Raw genomic sequence first — 27,176 nt, forward strand, 5'->3', positions numbered from 1 at the left:
CTCTGAGGCCGGGGGGCTATCCCGGGGCCATGGGGTCTGGTTGCTGGCTGGGCTCCCCTCCGGGGTGACGTTTGTGGGTGAGCGCTGGAGGACATTCCCTTCGCTTTTGCATACAAAGAGGAAAAAGGCAGGTTGATAATTAGGATGTCCACGGGGCAGGGGCTTTTGTTAGACTTGCTTTCAAATTCCAGAGGCCCCGTCATGCCCCTCTTCCCAAATACTAGGGTTCGGTTTGTCAGTTTTTAGTAAGGGGTGTAGTGGCTGAGCGGGGAGAGAGAAGTTTGGAATCCCAATTTCGACACGAGCCAGCCAGTCCAGGAAAGCCTCGAGACTGGCTCTTAGTTTTAGGTTTTGGGGGGTTCAGAATGCCTTCAAGTCTACCCGGATCCAAATCTGGTCCGTGTTCTGAGATCACGTACCCTAAGTATCAAACCTGAGTTTGAACACAGTGCAGTTTTTCTTCGGAGACTTTGATGTCCCTTTAAGGCCAAAAGTTTTAACAGGTGGGTGCTGTCTTCCTGTGAAGAGGCTTGAGAAAGGGGGACAGAAGCAAATTGTCTGTATTGTGACAAAGTCGAGCCTGCAGAAAACTCTGTATCCTCCAAACCAGCTTTTAAAGTTTGTGAAAAGTTAAGGACTATGTGTAACCCTGGGGCGTTACTGTCCAGTTAGGTTGCCATTCTTCCCAAGTGATAAAGATACTGGCTGTCCTTATCAACCGGGCTACTAAAAAATGCACCGCAGAGGTCAGTTCCAGTGAAGAACTTGCTTTCGGTGGGAATGGACATCAGTGAGGCAAGCAGGTTGGCAACGACAGGGCGCCAAGGGTACCAGTGCTATTTCTTGCCCGGACGTGCTGGACACACCTGCATTCTCAGCCGTTGGGTTTTCTCACAGGTCAAATTGGGGTGTTACAGGGACCGGTGCAGGGGATAATGAGGCCCTGAGCCTTGTAATCTCTACTGTGGGCTTGATGCCCTGAAGGGCTTCTTTGGTTGTAGGGTATTAATTCATTCTAGGGATCAATTTGAATCTTGATGAGAGGTACACGGTGGGTCCTGCCAATATCAGTAAAGATTTTGCCCACAAAGAAGATGGTGGCTGATCCCGTAGGGATAAATGATCAGTACCCTGGTACCCCCAGACTCTGCTATAATGCCATCAGACACAGAGCATAAAAAAAGATGCCAACGGGTCATTTATTTCCCCCGGTTGGCTATTTTGGTTACTACGGTCAAATTCTAGAATTATTTTCCTCTTTTGGGAAAAAGCAATTTCCGGCATGTTTTTCTAAGAAATCTTGGCCCAGTGAATGAATAGGGGCGGAGCAACTAGGGAAGAAAGGGGGTGTCGCTCTCAAAGGGCTTAGACAAGCGGGAGTAGGTTCAGAGACAGGAGCCTGTTGAGATTTATCAGAGGCCCCCCACTCTGTGAACTGTTTGAGTACTTTGAGGTGGGGGCTGCTTTATTGCTGTGGGGTGAAGCACCCAGAGTGTAGGTCTGGTGCCAGTAAGGACAGACACAGATTCATTCCCAGTCTGGATAGTGGTTTCTGCAAGCTGATTAGAGGGAGCATTGAGAAGAGCCCCTGTGGTAGTTCCTGGTAGCCCCGTTGCAGAGAGCAAGATGGAGCCACTCACGTCAAGCAGGGGCCCGTGTCAAGCAGTGGTACAGGCACTTAAGCGTACTGTAGCTACAAGATATCGCTGAGACCAGCACTAACTGACGACACCCCAGAACTCCTAACAAGCAGAAGCAGAGAAGTCTGCAGGGGCCCAGGACTGATTCAGTCCCTTTAAAAAGAAGGGACTTTTGCAGCCAACAGTCAGATGCCTCAGACATGACCCCTCTATGTCTAACCACTTAAACAAGGCACCCGTTGCCCAAAGCTGTGCCCGATGGATCTCTGAACAGAACTGACACCCCCCACTGCTTGAACGTAAGCAGTGAGTGCCGAGAGCTGCCCCGGGCCGGACCAACGCCTTAGCTCAACTGCGCGCCCACAGCCTGACTCCGAGTTTGGTTCCTTCACTTCCTGTGTTATCTCCTTTGTTGTGCGGCTTGTCTTCTGTCCCCTTCTGTGCGCCGTGTAAGAAGCCAAGTGAACCACCTGGAAGGTCACTCAGTTTGGAATCCTGAACCCTCTCTGTAATTGTGTTAACCTTGCTTTACGACTGAGTAGGGCTGACACTGTGGAAAGAACTCGTGTGTGTGCCTTCAGTGTGCTCGTGACAGCTGGCGTGGCTGGCAGGATGCCATGCCATTGACTCATCGTGCAGTAGAAAATTTAGGAGAATCAGAAAAGACCCCCAGAGTCGTGCTTGAATTGACCATAACAGAAGTAAAAATACGAAATTGGGGAATACATTTATGTGAACGTATGCTTTCCAGGCGTCTCACTGAGGGTGAGATCCTAAGGCGGGCGAAGCCAAGACCGGCGCTAGGCAGGGAGCAGCCAGCCGCAGAAGGCAGTTGGGGGCTCACCGCTTCGCAGGCTGGGCGGGAGGTGGAACTACCTGGAGCCGAGACCAAGGGTAATTGCCTCAGAAAGGCACTTAGAGGGCTAAGAAGAGTTAAACCATTTGGAGACATTGCAAAGATAACCCGCCACTACTGGCCAAATTAATCTATAACTTGGCAGGAAGATGTGAACAAAATTTGTGGACAGTCTGTACAAATATGCTAGGTCTTAGTGGGAAATAGAGCTCTACGTAGTTAAGAAATTGTATCCAGCAGCTGCTAGGTTACAAAAAAGGAAGAAAGATGTGGGCACTAGGTAAATGCCTAAAAAGGATGGTGAGAAGGCCCCAAGACTCCTGACACCATACTTTGGATAGAAGACCCATGCTACCCCCACAGAGTTAGAAGTCAGAAAGCTCACAACCAGGACCCTGGGAGATATAATCGTGGATCTGAAGGATCCTAAAAATGTAAAGCCCTTAGGGTCCCGGGTGTCCACTGTGGAGGTTCCCATCTTACTGACGAAAACCATCTCACAGACCAGGACTGGCAAAGAGCCAGCTAATAGAGTAATGAGGAAGGACAAATCAATGAATAATTTAAGTTTAAAGGATGAAGCACCCTTGGGGACCCCAGGAGACTACTGTTAACTCCTAGGCGGTGACTGGCAAAGGAGACCTCCTCTGTTTCTGCATGTTATGGGTGTTGGGATGTCAGCTGATGCTGGTCTTGGCGATATCTTGAGTCGTTGCTTGACACAGCCTCCTGCTTGACATGAGTGACTCCATCCTGCTCTCTACACCTGTCATTGGCAAGTATGACTTTGGAAAGGTTGGCGAGAGGGCTCAAGGCGACTGAAGTGCTTACGTTTGTAACGGTCTTTTCCCAGTGTCCTGGTTCCTTGAAATAACAGCAGAAATTACTCCTCCAGTTTTGTTAAGGGGCCTTCATTTGCCGGAGCTGAACATCGAAAATTTTAGCGATCTTTCCTCTAGGCGACACATCTAGGGTGTGAGCACGCTGGTTTACCAGGTTAGTCAGATCTGAAGTGGACATAGTTTCTCATTCCATCCTGATTCTTTTAACTAAAAGGGAAAGATCCTGGAGCAGTCATGAATAAACAGAGTTAAATGTTACCCCCACGGATTCAGCATCTACAGGAAGACCAGAATTTTCTTTAAAGACAGTTTGGAGTCGATTGTACTAATCACGAACAGATTCATCAAGCTTTTGTGTGTAAGCCTGAATTTTGTTCCAGTCAACAGGCTTCGGAAAAGCCATTATAATTGTTCAGTGGAGATTTCCAGTGAGTTTTCTAGCATCTTGCCAAAAGTTAGGGGTCTTGTTTCTCTAAATCCTGCTCAGGATTTTCCCATTGGGCTAGTTTCATCCAGCGTTTGGCCTGGCCCTCACCAACAAGCATGTACACTGATTGATAAAAATCTGAGAAACCAGGGTGGTAAGTTGGAATGACTATGTTAAATTCTTCAGCAAACCTATGAGGGTTCCAGTCATTTTAGGAGACTGGAAGTTCAGCCTTAGTCAGGGTAACGTGAGAAACTTGGGGGTCTGTTTAGATCCTCAGAAGACCTAACATTAAAGGGGCAGTTTATAAGTGGTTCAGGAGAGGAGAGAGCAGAGGGAGCTTCCGAGGAAAGAAAGGTTCGGCAGAAGGATTAGAAGGAGAGCACAGGAGATGAGAGGGTGCAGAGAGAACAGAAGAAGATAGCGCCCCAGGGGCGGGGCCTGAGCACAAGTTGGCTGCCTTGTATCTGAGGGGCAGGGTGGAAAAGAGGCCTCAGGAGCCCTTTTTTCTTTTTGTTTGCCTCATTTAGTTTATAAAGTGTATCTTCTTGGAAAGAGGCAATTTTGGATTCCTGATAGTGTTTGGAAGCTTCAAAATACCAATTAAGATAGAAATCCCATTCAGTTTTAGAACTGTGGTTGTTGTCCAGTTCAACTTTGAGAAAATTAAGTTCTGAGAGATTGAAAGTTCCCCATAATGGCCATTGAAGTTCTAAATTACTTCTGGTTAAGTCAGTCCATTTGTTTATAAATGTGCATGTGGAGGGACCATAGTTCCTAAACATAAAACCGGCTGGAGTCCAGTGGGGGGGGGGGGGGCGACAGCGGCATGCCCTCAGAGCATTTCAGTGACCGGGATCCCATTTCTTAGAGGTTTTTCAGGAACAGCCTGGTTCTAGAAGGAATCAGATGAAAGGCCAGCACAGTTCCTGGAGGAACAGTCCAGCCCCAAAGGGAAGTAGGACCGAAGGTCTTCACAGTTCAAGTTGGCACAGTTCCAGTGTGAACAGTCTGATTTTGAAAAGGAATCAGACTGAAGGCCAGCCTAGTTCTGCGAGAGGACTTCCACTGCCTCCATTCTGTCCTCAGTTGGTACTTTCTAAGTTTCCCTTTCCAGCTCATCTCTTAACTCAGGCCAAAGACCCTGAGGGTACAGCATCCCCTGAGAGGAGCGGAAATCACCCCCTCAAAGCAAGGGCTGCCCCAAGCAGGCGACTCCCCTGCAGTTGACCCCAAGGCAAATGAATGATTGATCGACCTGACCTTCACTGCCCACCTGCATGTCCCCACATACCTTTGTCCCACATTTTCCTTATATGAAACCTAGACGTTTTCCTGGCCCTTTGGAGAACGTCTTGGAGACACTGGTTCCGCTGTCTTCTGGGTGTTGGTCTCACTGTGAAATAAATTCCTTTTCTGTTTTACGGCCACTCCTTTCTCTGCCTTTGGATTTTGTCAGCAGCTGGTGGCCAAACCTGGTCTGTGTGGGACCCCTGGAGCCAGGCGCTCTTGCACCCTTGCGCCCCAACTGCGGTTCATTAGGAACAGCCCCGTTCCTAACAGGAATCAGACCGAAAGCTAGCACAGTTCCATCAGGAACAGTCTGAGTTGGCCTGAAGGCCAAACGAGTAGTCAGAGATATAAACAAAAACCAAAACCCCAAAAACCGAGGGCTTAAGTGGGTCCCAAGTAAAGCCCGGGGAGCTTAGACACAAGGCATGAAGCTCAAAATCCAGGAAAAAACTTACCCTTAAAACCCCAGGGTTGTCGGTAAAGCAGTGAGCCCCAACAGCTCCGGGGGTACTGCGCCTTTTTGCTCAGCAGCCCCGGAGCCATCGGGGGTTCTCTCTGGGCTGCACCTCTGATCACCAAGTAATACAAACCTTAAAAATAGACTCTGCCAGTTACTTGACCAGCAACAGCTGGGTTTATTTGGGAATGAAAGCATTGCAAACAAACAAGGTGTGGCAAGACTGTAGGCAAGTCGGAGGACAAAGGAGACATAGGCTTTTGAAGGAGAGAAGGGGGAAATTGGGAGGGCTGTTAGGAACTGAAAGTCCCGCAGAGGAACCTGGGAGCTCGAAGTGTGGCAGCTTCTCATTGGCTGAGCTGCTCCCTGCGGCCGAGGAAAGCCTCTCTCCTGCTGCTGGAATAGTAGAGCAGTGTCCCTGTGCAAGGTCAAGTCCGCCTCTTCTGTTGGGTCTGCAGTTGACTAGGAGTTGGGAGGGCCTGAAAGTTGCTCCTCCCGAAGCCTCCAGACTCCGTTTTAGTGAGGGTTCCCATTGCTAATGTTCACAGTGTATTATGATAGAGTAATAGGTTGCTTTTTGGGTTTTTTTTTTTTTTTTTAAGTATGGTGTGTTAAGAGAAAATACAAATGATCTGTTAACATTATGATGTAATTTCTTCCCGTGTATGTTTTTACCTGAATATACTCTTTTGTATTTAATAGGGATCGTTTATTTGTTACTCTTGGGAATGAAATTTTTTTTGTTTCAGTTTTGAGATGTAACTGACAGCATTGTGTGAGTCTGAATGAAATCTTTTAAGCTTATATATGTATTTTTTGGGGGGTTGGTGTATGAGAATATTACTATTTGCAGTAAATGCTGACCTCTTTTCCTACGTTTAATCTGTGTCTGTGTAGTCACTTAAATATATTTTTTTGATGTAGACCGTTACTGTCCAGGATTTATGATACAAAAGCAAAAGCCGTGGAGAAGTTAGGTAATTTTAAAGAGGATAGAGTGTCAATAAATCACCTTGCATCCCTTCTTGAAACACCGAATTCTTGTTCACTGTATGGTGTTCCTTCTTCAGTGTGGTTTTCGTTCCACTCCTCTTCAGCGGCTGGCCTTGCCTCTGCCTCCCTTCCCCGCCTTCCCTTACTCTCCCTCTCAGACCTGCCGGTGGCCACACTGCACTTCCTTCAGTTTCTGGAGGTGACCTCTTGGCCTCGATGATGTCACACGTGCTGCTCTTTCTGGAACACTGGTCTCCCCTCTGCTGACCACACCTTAAAGCAGTTTCCTCAAAAGGGCCTCTGATGACCAGTCTGTTTAAACTCCATGCCCTTCATGCTCTCCTCTCTCTGGTACCTCTTCCTCAAACTTGTCACTGTCTGAATGATCCAAATTGTGATGTTACCCGTATATGTGTTTGTTTGCTTCTTTGATATTTGTTCTCTCTACCCAGTGTCAAGCACATTGTCTTGCAACAGTATATGTAAGTAGTAAACACTGGGCGAATAAAATGGAATGAATATCTTTTGTTATAATGTAACTTTCTTGTTACTACTAATTCAATAATTTAAAGTATGAAAGTATTAAATAGCTTATGTTAATTTTATTAACGTATCTCTTCCTTTCTCTTCCTGTTATAAAATCTATGTCTTTATTTTTTAGAGTCGTGCTCCGATTTCTGCGAAACTTGTGGCCAATATGCTGTCGGTCGCCGGGGCCGATCACATCATCACCATGGACCTGCATGCCTCTCAGATCCAGGTTCCAGCATTTTCTTTCTTGCCCTTGGTTGTGATCGGGGGCTTAATGCAAGTGGTTAAATCCTAACTCTGTTAAGTTAAATTGTTTTCAAAGTGGGTAACGTGACTCGTGTTTGGATTTGTATGTGGTTGCTGTCTTGGATTTTCGTCTTTACTGGACTTGGAAATACGGTTTGGTAGCTGTTACCGCTGTCTGCCACCAGCTTGCCTCTGAACAGTTTTGGAGGAGTGGCAATGGCTTCTTGGTAGTAAACTTTATAATTCCATCTCAGTTTCTCGAAAATAGTTAGAATGGCAGGGTTGTAATACATGTTTTTTTAAGCTCCTCATAACTTAGTTCCTTCATCTATAAAACAGGCCAAATTGTATTGTGCCTACTCTGTGATACAATGAATGACAAGAAGCATTTGGTTTATAATAAGGTTCTTAAGACACGACAGACCTCTTTTCCCCCACTCCCCTGCAAAGCCATTCTCCTATTCCTTAGAATAGAGGCAATCCTAACAGAATAGAATATGTCTCCAAAGATAATGGATTGGACTGACATAGGCTCCTGGAACGTATCTGTCTTTTGATTTAATTCTGTTAAAATCAAGAAAAGGAAGTCTGTTGAAAAGGCTTCTTTTGAATGTAAAATTCAAATTTTACTTAATGAAAGAGGTTATTTTGAAAAAAAAAACAAAAACAAAAACTCTGCAGTGTGACAGTGGCTTCTCCCCTCAGGGATTCTTCGACATCCCGGTGGACAATTTGTACGCAGAACCCGCAGTGCTGCAGTGGATCCGAGAGAACATTGCCGAGTGGAGGAACTGTATCATTGTTTCACCTGATGCGGGAGGAGCCAAAAGGTAGCCACGATGCGCGGGGTTTTTCTTTTTCTTTTTTTTTTTTTTTAATGTGTTAGATAAGGAAGCATGTTTTAAATTAATGCTCTATTTGTAAATGGACAAGTCGGGACTACAGTCTTCACCTGCAGAGAGCTGCCGTCTTTATTAACATTTCATCGTTCACACAAGAAGCACGGACACGTATTTGTTTGCAGTGCACATGTTTTACTCGAGGTGTTTAAGTTAACTTTTTTCTGATTATAAAAGCAATGAACCTAATTGGAAAATAAGGCTTTTAATTAACAACACAATTGACTAAGCTAGTCCTTCCTACTACTAATACCTGACAGTGGAAGCCCAGATAGAACAGAGTTTGAAAAAAGAAATCTGTGTCCATAGAGCACCAAGAAAAAGGGAAATATCCAGGGTCGAGAAATACGGAAGAGCTGAAAACCGTGCTTCGGTGGCCTGGGGGTCACATGTGAGTTTCAGGGAGAGGCCTGCATAGAAGTCTCCAGAAAGAAGGGAGGTGAAAGTCAGACCTCTCCCCAGCAGCACAGGGGCAAAACCAGTCTTTACTCGGGCCTTTGGATGGGGGGACAAAGTCGCCACTCATGAGAAATCAAACCGAGAGCCTGTGCCACGTGCAGATACACGGCGAACTGTGCGTCCCCACAGGGTGCAGGCGTCTCTACGCTAAGAAAATTTACACAAAAATTGGCCCCAAGCTAAAAGGCTACTGCAGTGGGAGAATTCCACAAGCCCAGCTGCTCAGTAGGCCCTCCCCACTGAAGACAGCCTCATGCCTGATGATCCCAGTTAGAGCACCGAGAGGCCGCAGCCCATCCAGAGCCTGCGTCTGCAGAGAGCACAGCGGCGGGCGGCCAGCACGGTGGGGTGACGGAACGGTTACTGGACTGTAAAATTACTGAGTTGGACAGAAACAGACATGGTACTAAAAGCAGCAGAATGCAGGCACACTGACTAGCATAAGAAAACGGTGCTGAGCCACGAATCTAGAGGGCTTCGCAGACTTCGGGAATGAAGGAGCAATCAGTACAGAGAGCTCAGAAGGCAGGGCGAGGATGACAGAAGTCTGATTCCATACGGGCCTGAGGTTTGCGGACTCCACGTGACCTTGTGGACGTGGGCAGCGGCCGCCTGGGAAAGGAAGACAGGGTGGCATGGAGCTTTAGTGCCCAGGTGTAGGGGTCTCCATCAGGAAGGGAGAGGACAAGAGACCTCTGTCAGTCAGTCCAGTGCAAAAGCAAAGAAGCTAATAAATGTGCCGTGAGAGTGTCTGCGGACCGTTGAGCCTCAGACGTCTTTAAAATGGAACTGCCTCATTTGGCTCCCTTCTCCACTTGGAGCCTGGCTAAGGGGCTTTTAGAATCAAACTTAAAAGCTCAGAAGTAGCCCAGAAAGCTGTCGTTAAGCCCACGCAGGGAAGCGGAGGTCCTGATTCTTACAAGAGCCCTGATGAGCGATGAGCACTGAGCTCTGCTGTCTTGGCGGCGTGGTTCCCCGCACAGGGGAGGGGGGAACAGGTGGGGCCGTGCCTCTGACAGCAGCAGGAAGTGGCCGTTGACAGGAAGGAGACACAAATACATCAGTGTTGCAGAGACCCCAGCCGGGCAGCGGCATAGCCCTCACGCTGGGCCTCCAGGTCAGAGCACACGGAGTGTTGTCTGTCCGTTGTCTATTGGAAATGCTTGTCCTTTACGTGGAGACTTTAGTAAGTCACACAGTGGAATCTGCATTCAGATATGGTGAAGCCACTGGCCCGATAGAAGGTTAGAGGTGAAAAAGCAGGCCGGAGGTATGTGAGCTCTTGTTTTCAGTAAGAGTTTTACTGCACGGCTCAGTGGGTTTCAGCGTATTCACAGAGCTGTGTCTCCAGCACCACTGTCTAGTTCCCGAACATTTCATCACCCCAAAACAAACCTGTGCCGGCTAGCCAGGCGCTTTCCATCCCCTCCCGTTCCTCCCCCCTCCCCAACCTCCTTCCTGTCTCTCCAGAGGGACATTTCGTGTGGATGGGTCATGCAATACGCGGTCCTTTGTTTTTAACCGGGAAAAAGTACTTTGGCAGCTAATAAGCCAAAAGAGTAATAGATTCCACAAACTCGTGTGGCCTTTTCTTCTTCTATCCCAACCCTGTTTTTTAGTTACAGTCTAAAAATACACATCCTGTTCGCAGAACTTCAAATTGGGTCATGTCCCCCATTTCCCTCTTTATTGACGTCCGTTCTTCTGAGTGTCTGAATTACGTTCTTCAGACGTGTCTCCCTTTTTAGTTCGCACACGCGGTAATCTGCCGCGCACACCTCTTCACTGTGCTTTTGAAGACACGTCCTCGTTCCATCTCAGCGAGGCCACAGCTTTAGATCTGCTTTAGCGCTCTCTACGGCCGAGTGCTAATTGCATTGTACGCGTGCGGCCCGATTCCTTTACCGAGCTCCCCCGTCCCTCCCTCAGAGCTCCTGTGGCGTGCGCTCGTGGTCCCGCAGCACTGGACTGACCGCGTTTTCTGTGCATTCGCAAAGAGGATCCGTGCCTAGAAGGGCAGTTGCCAAGTCCTAGGGTGGGAGTCACGTTGGTTTGGATGGACAGGGACGAACTTGGGTCTTTCGGGAAAGATAGACCAGTTGACAATCCCAAGTATGAATGCTGGTGACTTTCTCTACCCAGGCCTGCTGCCACAGCGTTTGAGCAGACATTTTTACTTTATAAACCAGATAGAGATGACACGGTGTCTTTTCCTGTTCATTCTGGTTGCTGTGGACAAGGTCCGGCACCCTCTCCGGCCTGTTTGTTTTCCATGAGGGCCTGGTCATGCCTTTGCCTGTTGTCATATTGGCTGGAGGCCTTTTCCTTTGGATCGTTAGGAGTTCTGTGCCGGCAGGTCACACCTTTGTTTCGTGTGGGTGTGGGTGTAGGGCAGATGGTTCCCCAAGTTTTTCATTTCTTCCCTTTGTGTATTTTTATTCTCTGCAGGACTTTGAGAACATTTCTTCCATCGTCATTTATCTCTTCATGTTCGAGCTTTTGGGTTTAGGAAGGATTCACCCATCTCTCAATTTTTCTTCTCCCATGATTTCATATATTTCAAGACAAATTGCCTTTTTCCTTTTTAATGTTTCAGTTTTTCTTCCATCTGATAATTGTTTTGGAATAAAGAGTGAAGAATCCAGGTCTTTCTCCCCCCAGCTATCTAGTTGTTCCAAAACTATTTATTAAATAATCCATCTTTTCCCTCTTGATTTGAAACACCATCGTATATACCAAATTCCCCCATCTACTTGCCAACCCTCACTTTTTTTTTTCTTTAAAGATTTATTTATTATTTAGAGGGAGGGAGAGGAGGAGGGGAGGGGCAGAGGAAGGTGGAGAGAAGAGAATCCCAAGCAGACTCCCCACTGAGCAGGACCCTGAGATCATGACCTAAACCAACCGGAAACCAAGAGTCAGATTCTTAACCCACTAGGCCACCCAGGTGGCCCAACCCTTGATATTAAAAATGCAGAATCAACTAAGCAGAGTTAATGGCCAGCGCTGAGACGCTACTTTTTTTCAGATCCCTTTCAAGGCTGTCGCATTCAACCACCCCTGCTCCCTCTGCCAGCAAAGTCAAGCTTTTTTTTTTTTTTTTTAAAGATTTTATTTATTTATTTGACAGAGACAGCCAGCGAGAGAGGGAACACAGCAGGGGGAGTGGGAGAGGAAGAAGCAGGCTCATAGCAGAGGAGCCTGATGTGGGACTCGATCCCGGTACACCAGGATCACGCCCTGAGCCGAAGGCAGACGCTTTAACGACTGCGCTACCCAGGCGCCCCCAAAGTCAAGCTTTTTAGGAGTGTGTATTTGGGATTTTATCGTCACCTCCTTTCCTTTTCCCCAAAGTTTCTGCCACACATCATTATCTTCTTCCTATTCTGGAGTAAGCTGTTCCCTAAACGACAGAACCACCGCACGGGTGACACGTGGTACAAGCAGTTGACATGACCAATGGCGTCTGTGCTCCGTGCAAAAAGGTCATTTCATCAAAGAAAATAGGTATCTGACCAATTGGAACACACTGCCTTAAGTAAAAGCTTTGGGGCTTGACCTGTTGCAGGTAAAACTTACTATTGCCACAAGAGGTCACTCTCGAGTAGTCTTTGAAGCTCATTTGGGTTGACAGCTTAAGGAAAAGTAACCCTTAGAAGGAAGCACACCTAGGACTCTTGACGCTGTCAGTATGAACAGGAAAGTGGTGTGGGAAGTTGGTGACACTAACTCAGATTTAACTTCTATTGTTTTTCTTCTGGAAAGAATATAAACACATGTTTAGAAGAAATGGAAATGAAACTATATATTTTGTTCTAGCTTTTTCTGCGTAAGACTTGTGTGATACATTGTCTCAGCATCCTTTGTTAGGGATATGTATTAAGTCTCATGCTACATGGAAAAGAAGAGCTGTAGCCAGATGCCCGGGGCTCACGGATAAGTCTGGCCTGCACCTTCTCTTTCTTTTGCCAGCCCAGCCCTTTCTGAGGGGTGGCTTTTGAGCATTTGCTGTGGATGGGTAGAGAAACTCACGGTTTACAAGTCCCTCTGGTTACAAGTCCCCACCGTTACAAGTCCCCACAAACTGAGCGAGTCGCAAGTTCCACATAACTTGATTTAAATTGTGTCTGTGATTTTTTTCTTATTGATTTTCATATATACTGTATTTTCATGCTGTTAAGCATATGGCTGTTGCCTTATGCCCCTTTTTTTTTTTTTAAGTTTTTATTTAAATTCCAGTTAGTGAACATGCAGTGTATATTAGTTTCAGGTGGACAATATGGTGATTCAACACGTGCCCGTGATTCTTGAAAAGTCCACACAAACACTAACAGATGGTGTATCAGTTTCGCATTCCGTGGTTTTATCCAGTGGTCTGGGCATCTGACGTTCATCACCGGTGCCACGAACGCAGGGCCATGTTGGTGGCACGTCTGTCCCGTGGCTTGCTTACTGTGCAGCCCAGGCCAGGCCCGGCTTTACGAGTGAGACCCGATGACCTCGTTATCTTGAGTGTGATTGGTTAACTGCCTTCCTTAAATACAGCTGTGAGCAACGAGAGCTTTTCCTATCGATAGGATGTTACACGTCTATCTGTGTCTTTGAGCAGGGTCACATCAATTGCAGACAGGCTGAATGTGGAGTTCGCCTTGATTCACAAAGAGCGGAAGAAAGCAAACGAAGTGGACCGGATGGTCCTGGTGGGCGACGTGAAGGACCGTGTGGCTATCCTCGTGGACGACATGGCTGACACGTGTGGCACCATCTGCCACGCCGCGGACAAGTATGAGGGACGGTTGGGCAAGTGTGAGGGCATCTCATTAAGAAAGGAGAAATGTCAGCTTTTAAAAATTGGGCCTGTTTTTCCTAATTATCGCCGATTGCTTGGTGGTAGGCCTTTCAGACCAAAGGATAGTCTAGGCCCGTTTCTTTTTTTCTGGGTAGAAAAAAACCCCGTGGGCCTTCACGGCCTGGGTCTCAGTTTCAGGGAAGAGCTTTCGGTGTACTTAAAGGGTCAGAGAAGGTGCCCCCCTTAAACTGAGCACAGAAGGAAAGAGACCATCTCGTGGGCCCCTTTGGGCCTTTCTTCCTTCTGTTCAGCCTTCCCTTGAGCCTCCGCAGCCACTGGCTTCCAAAGGATTGCGAGCTGGGCTGTTGGGAGTGGGAGTGGAATGGGAGCCGCCCCCCAGCGGCCTGACTTGAGACGTGCTGAGGACAGACCATGCACACCGGGTTTCAAAGACAGTATGAAACAAAAAATGCAAACTGCGTCAGCAATTCTTCTATACTGAGTATAGCTCAAAATGATGATAGTCTGGCTTTATTAGTTTAACCCCGTGGTTCTCCACCAAGGGCCGTTTTGTTTCCTGGGAGACATTTGACAGCGTCTGGAGACATGTTGGGTTGTCACAAGTGAGGGAGGGGGAGGGCGTTGCTAGTGGAGAAGCCAGGGATGCTGCTCAGCGAAGAATTCTGTTGGCCCAAGGCCAAGGTTGATAATCCCTGATGGAATGGAATATATAGGGTTTTGCCAATACATACCATAAAAGATCCTTTTTTAGGCTAATAAACATGAGAGAAATTGGTTTTCTGTTTTTCTTTATGGAACACACTGTTTGCTTTTCAATTCACCCAAGGGGGAGAATGTTTTGGGGATATCGGAGAATGTTTCGGGGATATTTGCATACACTTCATTTTTTTGTGTTCTGTTCGGCAGGCTGCTCTCCGCCGGAGCCACCAAAGTTTATGCTATCCTTACACACGGGATCTTCTCTGGGCCAGCTATTTCCAGAATAAATAATGCCGCCTTTGAGGCTGTTGTTGTCACAAACACCATTCCGCAAGAGGACAAAATGAGACACTGTCCCAAGATTCAGGTACTTCTACACAGCAGGCCGAACCAAGCAGCAAGCAACCTTGCTCCGGTCCCCAAAAATAGCCCTGAGTCTTCTGTGTGTGACTTGCCAAGGGCGAGCTCGCAAGGCCTGTGGCTTCTCATATCGAAGGGTGCGAGTCGTGCTCGGTCTGAGAACGGCTGGGGCTGGCGGAGGTCAGAGTTAGGAATAGTAGGCCAGGCAAGTCCACCTTGGCTCTGTACCCCCACACTTGGAAACAGGTGTGCAAACAAAACCTTGCACACGCGTGTCCGTAGCAGGGCTATTCGCAGTAGCCAAAAAGTGGAAACAGCCAAATGTCCGCCCATAGGGCAGTAGACGGCCGGTGCGGTCCATGCAGTGGACCGTCGTTCACCCTTCAGTAGGAAGGCTATTCTGACATACGCGACAACATGGATGAACTTGGGAACGTGATGCTGAGTGAAAGCAGCCAGACACGGAAGGACAGACATTGTGTGATCCCACTTCTCTGAGGGGCCCCGAGTAGTCCAGTTGAGAGACAGAAACGAGAGTGGTGGTCGCCAAGGGCTGGGGGCGGGGATGGGCAGCTGGTGCCTGACGCGGACAGAGCCGCTGTCTGGGCTGATGAAAAGGTTTTGGAAATGGGCAGCGGCGATGGCTCCACAGCACGAGAATGCAGTTAATGCCACTGAATTGTGTGCTTTAAATGGCAATTTTTACATTATATATATTTTACCACAATTTTTAAAAATGGAAAAAAACACCACGGGCAGTGCTAAGGCTCTTCAGGCTTTGTCCCTTCCTGCCCTTTCCTGACTTGGGAGGCCGCTAGAGATTTGGCGGTAATCCCATTATACCAACCGTCCTGAACTGTGGAAGGGAGCGGAGTCCCCGTGTGGGCTGTGTGTCGCGGGGAACCTGGGCAAGTCATTTCATCGCGAAGCGCCTCCGTTCTCGCCATTAGAGCACAGAGGCGGAGCGGGTGACCTGCTTCACGATCTCGAATCCATCCAGCAGCAGCGAGGTTCATTTGGCACGGGGGGGAAACATTTGAAAATGGTCAGAATCGCTTTGCCTTAGGTTCTCCTACCTGCCTGACAGTAGTTGAGAGCCCGCAAACGGCGGCCCCCAGGCCCAGTCTGGCCCACCGTCTGGTTTTGTGCATAAAGTTTTGTTGGATCACAGCCACACTCATTCATTGACGTATTGTCTGTGGCTGTCCTCACGCTGCAATGGCTGAGTTGAGTCTGGCCCACAAAGCTGAAAATACTTCCTACTGGGCCTTTCACCGAAAAGCTAGTTTGCCGACCCCTGAGTGAGGGGATCGCAGCCGTGCTTAAGTGACGCAGTCACTGCATTTTTGGAAACCAAGGCAGAAGAAAACCTTGCATGTCACGATTGAGTAAAATTAAACAAGAGACACCCCAAGAAAAGGATCTCTCTGGTTAACAAGGATCCTGAAAAGCCTTTGAGTATCTGCACTCAAAGTCTCGCTTCCCCGAACGCACGCGTGTTTGTAATGTGAAGATCGAAACGAGTGTGGGAGGTTTTGGTGATTGCATGTGGCTGCGTGCTGGTGAAATTGTTTCTGGGCTCTCTGGCTTCTAAGGTTTTCATTAAATATGACTGAGGTGTGCCACTGTCCTCTCCCCTTTTCTGTTGGCCTTCAGGTTATTGATATCTCGATGATCTTGGCAGAGGCGATCCGAAGAACGCACAACGGCGAATCTGTGTCCTACCTGTTCAGCCACGTGCCACTCTAGACCCCGGCGGGGGTGTGGAGCCAGCCTGCCCTGGCTGCTCACTCGTGCGCGCTCGCCTGACTTCTTAGGTTTAGGACTCAGCAATTCTAGAATAATGCAAAAGCATCCGATCTTTATATCCTCCATGATGCATTATTTCCCCCTTCTCAAGCTCGAGAGCATTTATTTCCAGTTTTGGGGGGAGGGTGGTGGTTATTTGATCTTTTTAAGTGAACTGTCGTTAATGAGATCTGTTTCGTCATCCTGACTTGTTCGGACAGGTGACCCTTTTCTTTGTTTCGCCAGTACTTTGAGGCCACAACTTGCAAGTATGTAATTCTGCGGAAGTTCATAGTTGATATGTTTCGAGGTTGCCAAAGGTGACTTCAGATTAAAGCCTTCTGTGTAAATGAGGATAATGCCTATGGACATTTGGGTAAAACCCTGTATACAGAATTAGCCTTTTACTTCCGAGTGAACCTTAGAAAATTTATAATACCCTGAATTTGGTTTTATTTTTTTCTTTTATTAGGAACCAGGATTCAGATAAACCATTGTGGTTATTGTGCTTGATTTGACCAAATTTTATGCAGCCTCAGATGGCCACTGACACATTTACTTTCTGATAAACATTAGACATATCAGAGGCAATCAGTATTTTTTTATTGCCACTTCTGAAAAACATGTTACAGCTATATCACTTACCTGAAATGTCATGTTCTAAAATTCCAAAATTATGTTCAGCAATAGATCTGATAGGGGAAGTGTCAAGATAGACCCTGCAGGCTCGCTGGGGCCACTCACGCAGTGCCCTGGCCATCCCGGGCTCCTCCTGTCCCGCCATCTTGTTTTATGGCCTCTCGTTAGCTCTAGCTTTTACTTCGCCCTTTTTCCAATAATTTCATGTTGTGGGTTTCCACCAAAGCGAAGACTCCCCTGAGTCCCCTCAGATTTACTAGTCTGTTCATTGTTTTTGACATAATAAAAAGGTGAATTTTTGTGAGTACCACCAAATGCATATTTAAACATTACCTCCTTTGTTTTAATATTCTTTTGCCTTTTGTAATCAGAAGTAGCAAATCTACTAGACTACTGATGATTTTAACTAAAACCATCCCATGAAAAACGCGGGTAAGCAAGGCCTACAGAGAAAGTACAGATAAGTAAGCGTTCATTGTTTCATGAAGATAATGTTCAAATGGTGGCCCAAGAGCGATCGTGGAGGCAAAGCTTGCTTTATCCACACATGGCCCTTGACAGCACCCTCCTCAGGAGGGTCCCTCCCCGCCTGCAGCGGAAGGCGAGCATTGAGTCCCTGTGAGTTTTGCTATATGCGTGTTGGTGCACAACTGAATTCTTTAGCCCCGAAAGAAGAGAATTTGCCTGCATAGACAGAGCCTGGGAATAGTAACAGTCCCTTCCTTCTGCTGAATCTTAAAACTTGAAGAGAGGAAATCGTCTGATCTAAATTTTGCAGGACAGACTTGAACAGCAATCTTTAAGGTTTCAAACTTTACCACAGCAGAAGTTGAAGTTAAAAAGTATCGTTGGGTCATTGCAGAGACCAGTGTTTTCCTGGTCCTTAAAATGGTTTTTGGGAAAGACAGTGGTCTTCTGGCCTGCTGCAGTCAGCTAGGCAGTATGGATTGACTGTCTAGGAAGTGTCCACTTGATAATGTAAAGGCCCACTGAAACGTGTGTAATTTTCGGTTTTGATAAATGAGGGCTCTCTGTTTCTTGGGATTTCTGTGCACAGACCAACGCAAATGTAGTGGCAGACACGCACAGGGAGATGGCCTCGGCATACGAGCGTAGACACGGTGACATGACTGAAAAAAGTTGATTTAAACATAATCCTTTCCTCTTAAGATTGAGTCTAAGGTAGAGAGCTAGTTTCAAAATAATCTCGGATAAAAATCTGCATTGTCATTATTGAATTAACAACTGATTGTTTCTCTCTTTTAGCCTCACTTTTTGTTTTCAAGTAGTTCTGTTGTATTAACTGAGTCGACTAGACTTGGCCATACACAGTGGCAGTGTAGACCTCAACTGTGTGACGGTTTCAGTTTGAGGAAGATGATGAAGGCGGCCCCAGGAGCGGCCCGATCGCTTGTGTGCAGACGTGAGGTGCAACCACAGATGTACGGGTCCGGTCCAGCTCTGCCGCGTGGGGCTCGACTCGCGTGTGCGCAGCCGGAAAGGGGAGCCACAGAGATGCACACACACCGAGGCTGCTCGTCCTCCAGCTGAAAGTGTGTTAATCAACTTGCAGATGCTCCTGTTAGAACTTGCCTTCGTCCCCAAGTCCACTAGATTCGGGAACGTATTGTTCGCGGTGCTTGTATTGGTTTAGCGTATAGGATTGTAAGATCAGCCAACACTGTACTAAAACATTTCAATAAAATCCTGCTACTTCTTTCTGTTATAGTTCGTGTCCTCCTTGCGGAGGGCTGTGGTTTGAGGGAGTGGTGTGTGTTGATGGGGTTCCTGAACGTGTTTGCTACTTCGTGATTCTAGCCTGGCGTATAAAAGTACAGAGAAGCCAGAAGTTAACTGAAGTCAGCTCTTCTCCATTGTGAAGGTATTTCTTTCGGGACTGACCAGCAGCCTCCTTGTCCCAAAGTGTAACAGCTGTGCCACGGAAGATATCCATGTTAATAATTCTAGATGTTGCCTGTAAAATTGGAGACAGCACAGTGCACTTACATGCTAAAGTAGTCATGTCCAAAGTTCAGGGATTGGAGCAGACCAAACTCAAACGTAGGTCCCATCGAGGCCTTTCATCTGCTTTGATTTCAGAAGCACCAAGAAGACTTTCCTGCTCCCATAAGGCAACTACCTGTTTAGTGATGCTTTAGGTTACTCTTGTGGGACAAAGTAAATTTATAATTCTGTTCTCCCACTAAAGCTCAGCTTTAAAGTGTGGATAGTGCTGAGAGGGGCAGCATTTTGTCTCAAAAGTTTCAGTAAAATACAAGGAACTGAAATACAGTCTGCCAGAGACGATCACGGTTTAAGACACAACATGATGGAATGTGCTAGAAGGGAGAAAGAAAATGGAGAGTTGGAGTCCAAAAACTTCAGCTTTGCAGTTACACGTAATAACGCTGTCACAACTCTTTGAAACGCGGTGTTTCATCTCGGCAGATCCTAGCTAATCTACCGGCAGCCGTACAGGGCGGGCAGGTTAAATGACAAAGGGAAAGAGGAAATATTAAGGGGTCCAGAGGATCGAATCGGGCTGGAGAGATCAGAAAGGGCTTTGTGAAGGGACTGCCGTTATAGATGATTATTCGTGACAGAATTTTCCAGAACCAGATGGCTGTATTCCAGCAGCGACTGAAGCAGGGCAGCATAAGGCATTCGATATGTGACAGGTTTGAGTGAGGATGGCCAATGAAGATGGAAGCTGAGGGCTGAAGCATGTCACCGTATCGTTCATGTATATTGCGTGGAGAAGTCAACAGAATCCCTCCTTTTTACTACAAATCTTCACCTACTGACGGATTTCCTTGTAGCGCAGTACACACCCCTCCGCCTCCTCCCTGCCCTTGCTTTCCAGAGCTGCGCTCGGAATTGCTTTCCTTTGCTGTGGTCTCTGAACTCTGTTTTCTCCTCTGAAGGCCAAGCGCGTGATGCTCAGAAGCAGATTTCACCACTTAGCACAGTTCAAACAAGCACAAAAGCTCTTTGGGAGAGTTGCCTCACCTCTCGTGCCTCAGTTTGCATAGATGAGAAATGGGATAATAGTATCTCGATCGGGAGGTGATGAGGATTGAATGAGATCTCCGTACAGTGCTTGGAGCCAATTGTACATTAATTCCACCTTTTAGAGCAGGCATCGTAAATCTTCCCTCGGAAAGAATGTAACTAGATGTGAAGCAAGATTTTCATGGCATTTTCTAGATGTTAAGCCGCTTGCCTGTGTGGTCTAGTCACAAGCACGACCGCCTCACCCAAGGTCACGTTGCCCTGGCGTGTGACCGTCTCTGTCCCCGGCAGTGTTTGGTGGCAACAAATGATGGCGTGTTGAAAATACTTCAGTGGCTGTAGAGGTGACGGGGATTCTAGAATGGCCTACAGTAAGAGACGTGATCAATTGAGGCCATTCACAACAACCCGATTCGATTCTCCTTCCCAGCCAGCATAAAGCCAACAAAAAGTGGTGCCCAACAGAAACAGTAAGGGCAGATTATACTTTTTCTTCTTTTTCCTAGCTGAGGATTCATTGGTGTCAATGCAACCAAAAGAGAATGTCAGTTACAGAAAACACAGTCATGTGCTCTCCCCAGCCCAGGTCCCTAAGACCCCTTCGGAAGGAGAGGAAGAGGGAGCCCCCGGGCCTACGCAGGGCTGCCCAGGGTGGGAGAAGCCGGTGCCCCGTCAGTGCGTCCGGTAGCCAGTGGAGCGGGACAGCTCACACAGCTGGCCCGTGAAGGCCGGGTCGTGATGATTCTTGGCAGCGGGCCCCATGCCAATGGTGCCAAAGATCTCTTCGCCCGTCTTTGCTGCCAGGGGGTCCTCCGCGCAGAGCACGGTCTGCTTCCCGTGCGTGTCCAGGGGGCCCCGGAGCTGGTGGAAAAGCCCATCCTTCGCAGCAGGTGAACTTGATGTTGAAGGAGGCCACCAGCGCAGGCACGTCGCCATTCCGCATCTTGCGGGCAGGAGGGGAGGTGAAGGCCAGTCTTCCACCTTGACCGTGCAGGCGTCCACCTCCTTTATGAGGCAGGCGTTGGTGAGCAGCTGCGTGGGGTCCAGCACCTCCCCCAGGGGCTCCTTGACGGCCACGTCTTTGATGCAAGACACGTCAAAAGCATATATGTTCTCCCGGCAGTGATCTTGTCTTTGCACCGCCGGTCTTCACGGCTGTCACGTACCGAGCGGCTCGGTCTGGGACGATGAGGCCGTCAGGTGCCAGGCGCTTGCCAAGGGCACTGAGCACGGTGTTGAGCGTTGGCCCGAAGGAGAGGCAGCAGCCCGTGCCCTTGCTGGTGCTCATGGCTACCTTCTCGGCCGGACGCTCTGCCTCCTTCCCCCTCCCCTTGACGACAGTCACCACGTGCTCTAACTTGTTGGCTTTGGTGATCTTTGCCGCAAAATCAGAGATACTGGAACACTCGATCCCAGTGACCTTGCGGGCTCCAGCCTTGGCCGCCAACCTACAGAGGATCCCTGTGCCTGAGCCCATGTCCAGCACCACCTTGTCCTTGAAGAGGGGCGGGTTGTGAAACATGGAGGTTTTTTTTTTTCTTGAATGCCGAAGGGAGCCTAGGAGTAAAGTAGTCATCTTTGGATGTCATGTCCTCGGCCTTGGGCCTCTCGCTGCTTTCTGTCCAGCCACGGGAGACCTCCACGATGCGGTTTGTGGCCTCGGCTGCCACCGTCCTCACCCGCACCCATTCCTTGCCATCCCCCCTTCCCGGTTCACACTGTTCTAATGGCAGAGTCCCAAGGTCAAAAGAAAAACCAGCAGAAGCCCTTTTACATTTTATTTTATTTTTTCATTTACACTTTAAAAGAGCGATAAAAAGAGACTGGGAAAGTGAAAGATGGCATGCAGTGGACGGTGTCCTGAATCGGGAGTGTGGCAATCCAGTCTGGTTCCTGATATGCCACTAGCAGGCTGTGTGACCTTGGGAAAATGTCTACACCACTCTGAGTCTGAGGAGATGATTGCTGAAGTCTCCTTTAGTAGGGGTTTTGATAGTTTTAATAGGCTATGCTATCCATTCTAAATTGAGTGGGAATAGCTACTAACTAAAGCTTGTGGTTCCAAAGAGGCAAAGGTGGTTGTTACTTCCCTATCAGGTGAACCACCTGTTTTGGCTGACTGGGAACTTTCTCAATTTTCGCGCTGGAAGCCTTGCATCCCAGGAGGCCCCTCAGTCCTGAGCAAACCAGCACGCTTGGTCACCCTCATTCTATCTTCTGAGGTAGATGGTTCTGGATCCCCAGCGCTTGCCTCAGCTAAGGAATCCCATGAGCATGGCTCTGATTTTGTGCCAGGTGCAACAAAAAGTAGGCTATATGACAAGCCCAACTACGTGCCAGTGACCTGTGACATCACAGTTCTTACTAAATGCCTTGTCAATTAACAGGAGACATGGAAGGGCTGTAGTCACAAAGGAGGAAAAAGGGAGGCGCTTTTAGAAAATGCATTTGAGACCCGGCGTGACTGCCAGTCCTTGGCACAGCTGCCCTCAACGCCGAAGGTGGTCTTTAGAGACCCCGGGGCACAGTCCAAGGAAAGGGCAGAGTGTCCCGAACGTCCACTGATGGACACTGCCCTTCCGAGCATTGAGGGGGGTCATGGATCTGTGAGCACTTGGCCATCCATGTCTGAGGGTGTATAATCCTCTGAGTTTCCCTAGACAAGGGAGCGTCAAATCCAGTATCTTCTCACACTGAAGCCAAGACTATGAATCACAGAAAAAAATTAAGGACAAAAGCTGAATTTGTGTCACTCTTTAAAACCATCAGGGTGACTCCTTGGAGGCACATTTTGATAGATATTTGCTCTAGAATGAACTCAGGAAGTGCCACTGACATGTACTTACTTGAGGGACCAAGGAACGAACCCTACATCTCTTTAAGCCCCAGAATATCCTCTGTTTAGGACCAGAGCTACTGAGCAGTCTCCTAGTATTGAAGAGGGGACAGACCTCTGTCCTCAGCAATGGTGCGTTCATTTCCCCACTGACTGCGTTCAGAGCCTTCAAAGGGCAACACGGTGAAGACAAAATTCACAGACAACGTCCTAAGAATTAAAGAGCGTGCAGAGAAAAACCAGATGGGACAAGAAGACTGGTTTTTGATGAGTCACTAATTCCTTCCCAGTTTGCATCGGTGCAGTCATGAACACGGTTCCGACTCTGGTCATTTGACACTGTTTGGTTGTACGCTCACAAGGTAGGCAGTGTAATCGATCTGAGGCATGCCGCTGGCTTCCATGTATTTTGATTGGATGCGATCATTTATTTGGGGCCAGGGCCCGCCATAGCGGTGGGTGGTCAGAAAGAGCTGATCACAGCACTTTCTCCCCCACCCCGTTTTCGGCTGTATCTTGCTTTAGCTTTGTGTATGTTTGATAGTGTTCAAAAAAAAAAAATCTGAAATCAGAATCATTTCTATCTTGAGCCTACCAAGGCACTCACACTCAGCATTAAATGTAAATAGAACAAAAGTGCACCTGTTTAAAAAGTGTGAGCACATCTCTTCTGGTTAAAAACCTGCTTTAAGATGCTTTATTGTTTTAATAGCCATTTCTGCTGCGCTTCTGCTGTTAAGCATTTTTTCCTACATTTACTAGCTGCTTCTGTTTATCATGTATTTTCCTCAGAGCCAATTTTATCCCCAAGAAATGTCTCAGGGTCCCTGATGGAGGCATTTCAGAATGCGGGCAGGGAAGGCCAGAGGTGAAGAAAAGCCGGGGCGGGGGGGCAGTTGCTGAGGAAAGGGGAGGGAAGCTGGATGAGCTAGTGAGGATCGGGCTTTTCCTGGGCTCAGATGCCTCCCCCCAGGGACAGATCCCCTCTGCTCCCTCCTTTTTGTCCCTCTGGCCATTTTCTTTTGCTCCCCCAGGAGAATTTATGTCAGGGTTTGTCAGCCTCAGCACTACTGGTATTTTGACCTGGACCACCCCTTGCCGTGGGTTCTGCCCTGTGAACCATAGCAGGCTTAGCAGCCTTCCTGGCCTCTACCTAAGAGATGTCGGTAAGCAAGGCCTCCCCCAACCCCCCACCACACACACACATTTGTAACAACCAAAAACATGTCTCCAGACATTGCCACATGTTCCCGGGGGGGGGGGGCAAACTCGCCCCTGGTTGAGAACCACTGGTAGATTCCAACCGGGACCTTCTTGATCCTCTTTGCTGACATGCATTCAGGTCAGAATTCTAGAGTAGATCATCCTGGCTTCTGGGCCAATTTCAAGTAAAAAAGCCTTCTGGAACAAAGTGAATAAGGCAATGGCCATCACCAATCACTTAAAAAAATGGAGCAGCGTTGTTTTGGTAGGACTTGAAATTAATGCCAATATAATCACATAATCCTTGGGATGCAGGGCTACACACGCTGACCCCTATGCCTGGCAGGAGTTGGGTGAGATTTGAGTAAGTCACTAAGTTAACTTGTTTTCTCAGTTTCCTCTAGGAATGGTTCCAGCCTTAGAATGGGTCATGAGGTGTGGTTTTTTTCGGTTTTGTTTGAATCAAGAAACTGATGTAAACAGAGCAACCTTCAAAGACGTGACTGAATTCTAGTCCGACTTCAAGTGACCTCTGGAGAGCAGAGCTTTCGGTGCACTGCACAGGTGGCGGGTTTCCCAGCCCTTTGGTGATTTTTTTCCCCCTGCTGTGAGAGGCCAGCGCGAAGACTAATGCTGATGCCGAAGGCCGTCGAACTCCTGTGCACTGAAATGGCCAAAGTCTTCAGTGCTCAAACCACAGAGTCCATCGTCTCTCTTATCAAATGTCATGGAATTGATCAGAATTTGGAATGAGATGGAACATTCCAGACCGAATGAGTCCCCTCTCGTTTTACAGGTAAGAAAAGTAAGACTCAAAGGGATGAAGTGACTGGCTCAGTAAGGCCACACACTGCCTTAGAAGAAGCAGGACCTCTTGCCGCTTCAACCGGGAGATGTTTGCTGGAACCCAGGTAACCTCTGATGACTAACCACTGTATCACGAAGGTGCTGTACCAACTTCCATCAACCTGAATGCTTGCTTCTGTAGATTCGCTTCTTCACCTTCTGTCTTCCGAAGTCTTAATTACACTCCCTGCCATTGCCTGGTCCTTTCTCAGAGTCATACCAACATGGGGAGATTCAAAATAACAGCCCTGGGTCATGGATGGTTTTCCAATAACGGTAATTTTGTAGGACGGTGGTTCTCAAAGCGTGGTTCTGGACGGGCAGCATCTGCACCACCGGGGCATTTAGGGAAAAGGCAAATTCTCAGGCCCCACCCAGCCATATTGTATCAGAAACTCTGGGTATAGGGGTGTGGCATGCATGGCGGGCAGCCATGGGGTTCAGTACCCCAAAGTTTGAGAACTACTCTGCAAGCCAAGTTTTCTAGGGTAGTAGTTGGCAAACTTGGTTGCATTAAAGTCAATGGAACCACCTAAGGACCTTCAAAACATACTGGTTAAAATGCAGTTGATTAAAAAAAAAGTGTAACTGTGTGTGGTGGTGGAGGTTAACTAGACTTGTGGTGATCATTTCTCAATATATACAGAATCATCACGTTGTACACCTAAAACTAATATAATGTTATATGTCAATTATATCTCAATTTGAAAAACAATGAAATTGGGGCACTTGGGTGGCTCAGTTGGTTAAGCATCTGCCTTCGGCTCAGGTCATGATCTCAGGGTCCTGGGATCGAGCCCCGCATCAGACTCCCTGCTCAGCGGGGAGCCCGCTTCTCCCTCTCCTGCTCCCCCTGCTTGCGCTCTCTCTGAAAAATAAATAAATAAAATCTTTTAAAAAAAACAAAACAACAAGTACAACAAAAAACAATGAAATTGTTGCCCGGGCCTTCCTGAGGTGGTGATCCCTGTGTGTCATGTGGGGAAAGATCCTTTCCTGCTTTAATAAACATGCTTCTGGCTCTAGTAAGTTACAGTGGCTTTCATTGTGCATAATTGTAAGTCTTGTATTCAACTCAGAAGTTAGGCTTGCTTTGGGGCCATTTGGAGAGAATAACAGTTTTCAATTTATCTGAAGATTCAAATGTACCTAGAATAGAAGTTTCTGAATTTGTGTTCCCTTACTCAGCCGCTATCATTGCAAGGTACTTGGTTGCTTGGGGTATTTGAGTTGTTTCTAATGCTTTGATTTTATGTCATTTATTTTTTTTACATTTTTAAGATTTTATTTATTTGAGAGAGCATGAGAGAGAGCATGGGTGAGGGAGAAGGGACAGAGGGAGGAGAGGGAGAAGCAGACTCCCCGCTGAGCAGGGAGCCTAAAGCAGGGCCCGATCCCAGGACCCTGAGACCATGACCTGAGAAGTCAGACTTTTAACCTACTGAGCCACCCAGGTGTCCCTCTAATGCTTTGATTTATGAAGAGAAAAAGACAATGCTGGTTTTCTAGCAACACAAACTATAAGATAATGCTCTTGTATTATTAATATTCCATTAGTGAAAATACAGTTATTACCAAAAAATATTAAAACAAGTAGTACTTAATCATTTATAATAAGCGGTTCAACACACACTGCTTAATATCTAAGTAATTTCCAATGGTTCTATTAATATGAGACTCTCCTTTAATAAGTAGAAGGGAAGCTAGAACCAAGAGAAAAATAATTGAAGTAGTTTTATTTAACGCCATTGTTTTCAATATCATTGGTTAGGTAAAGAACAATTTAAAAAATCAGTGAAATCATGGTTATTTTTTCAAATCTAAATTCCGTAGGGCAGGCCAGAGGCTGGCAAGTCAGGCAGGATCTCTGTGTTACAGTCTTAGGGCGGAATCCCTTGTCCTGTGGGAAATCCGTTTTTGCTTTTAAGGCATCCAACTAATTTGATAAGGCCCACCCACGTTATCAAGGGCAATCTCCTTTGCTTAAAGGCAACCGATTATGTAAAGCTTGATCACATCCGCAAAATACCTTCACAGCAACATCTCAAGTATTGTGAATGATGGTGCTTCTAACTCAACGGAATCATCAACAGGATGAAGGAATGTGCGGGTGTGGAGTTAACGTTTTTTACAAGATAGCCCTGTCCCTCAAATCCCAAGCGAGCGTCTTTCCACCATACTTCGCTACTAACGAATCGACTCACGGGGCTATGGAAGCCAGATGACGGGACAGACCATCAGTAATGCCCACTTGGTGAAACCACTTTGGGTTTTCCAAGGCAACAGGCAAAACTGCTTGGAGACCATTACGTCCATAAATAGCCTTTTCTCTTTTGAACC

General features: G+C 47.4%; 1 protein-coding gene and 1 pseudogene across 1 annotated transcript in view; one reads left to right on the forward strand and one right to left on the reverse strand.

Annotated features, from left to right (window-relative positions):
- The window catches only part of PRPS2 (phosphoribosyl pyrophosphate synthetase 2), a 37,713-nt gene extending 19,048 nt beyond the window's left edge, over positions 1-18,665 (forward strand). Inside the window, exons 3-7 of the mRNA XM_026478136.4 lie at positions 7,170-7,268; positions 7,991-8,115; positions 13,253-13,426; positions 14,360-14,519; positions 16,169-18,665. Of these exons, the coding sequence (XP_026333921.1) occupies positions 7,170-7,268; positions 7,991-8,115; positions 13,253-13,426; positions 14,360-14,519; positions 16,169-16,261 (651 nt within the window). The 3' untranslated portion in view covers positions 16,262-18,665. The remainder of the gene's footprint in view (positions 1-7,169; positions 7,269-7,990; positions 8,116-13,252; positions 13,427-14,359; positions 14,520-16,168) is intronic.
- Positions 18,666-20,623: 1,958 nt separating this feature from the next.
- On the reverse strand, positions 20,624-26,034 carry LOC113240802 (protein arginine N-methyltransferase 1-like; annotated as a pseudogene).
- Between the last annotated feature and the right edge of the window lie 1,142 nt (positions 26,035-27,176).

This window comes from Ursus arctos, chromosome X (assembly GCF_023065955.2).
Source record: "Ursus arctos isolate Adak ecotype North America chromosome X, UrsArc2.0, whole genome shotgun sequence".
NCBI classification, from domain to species: Eukaryota; Metazoa; Chordata; class Mammalia; order Carnivora; family Ursidae; genus Ursus; species Ursus arctos.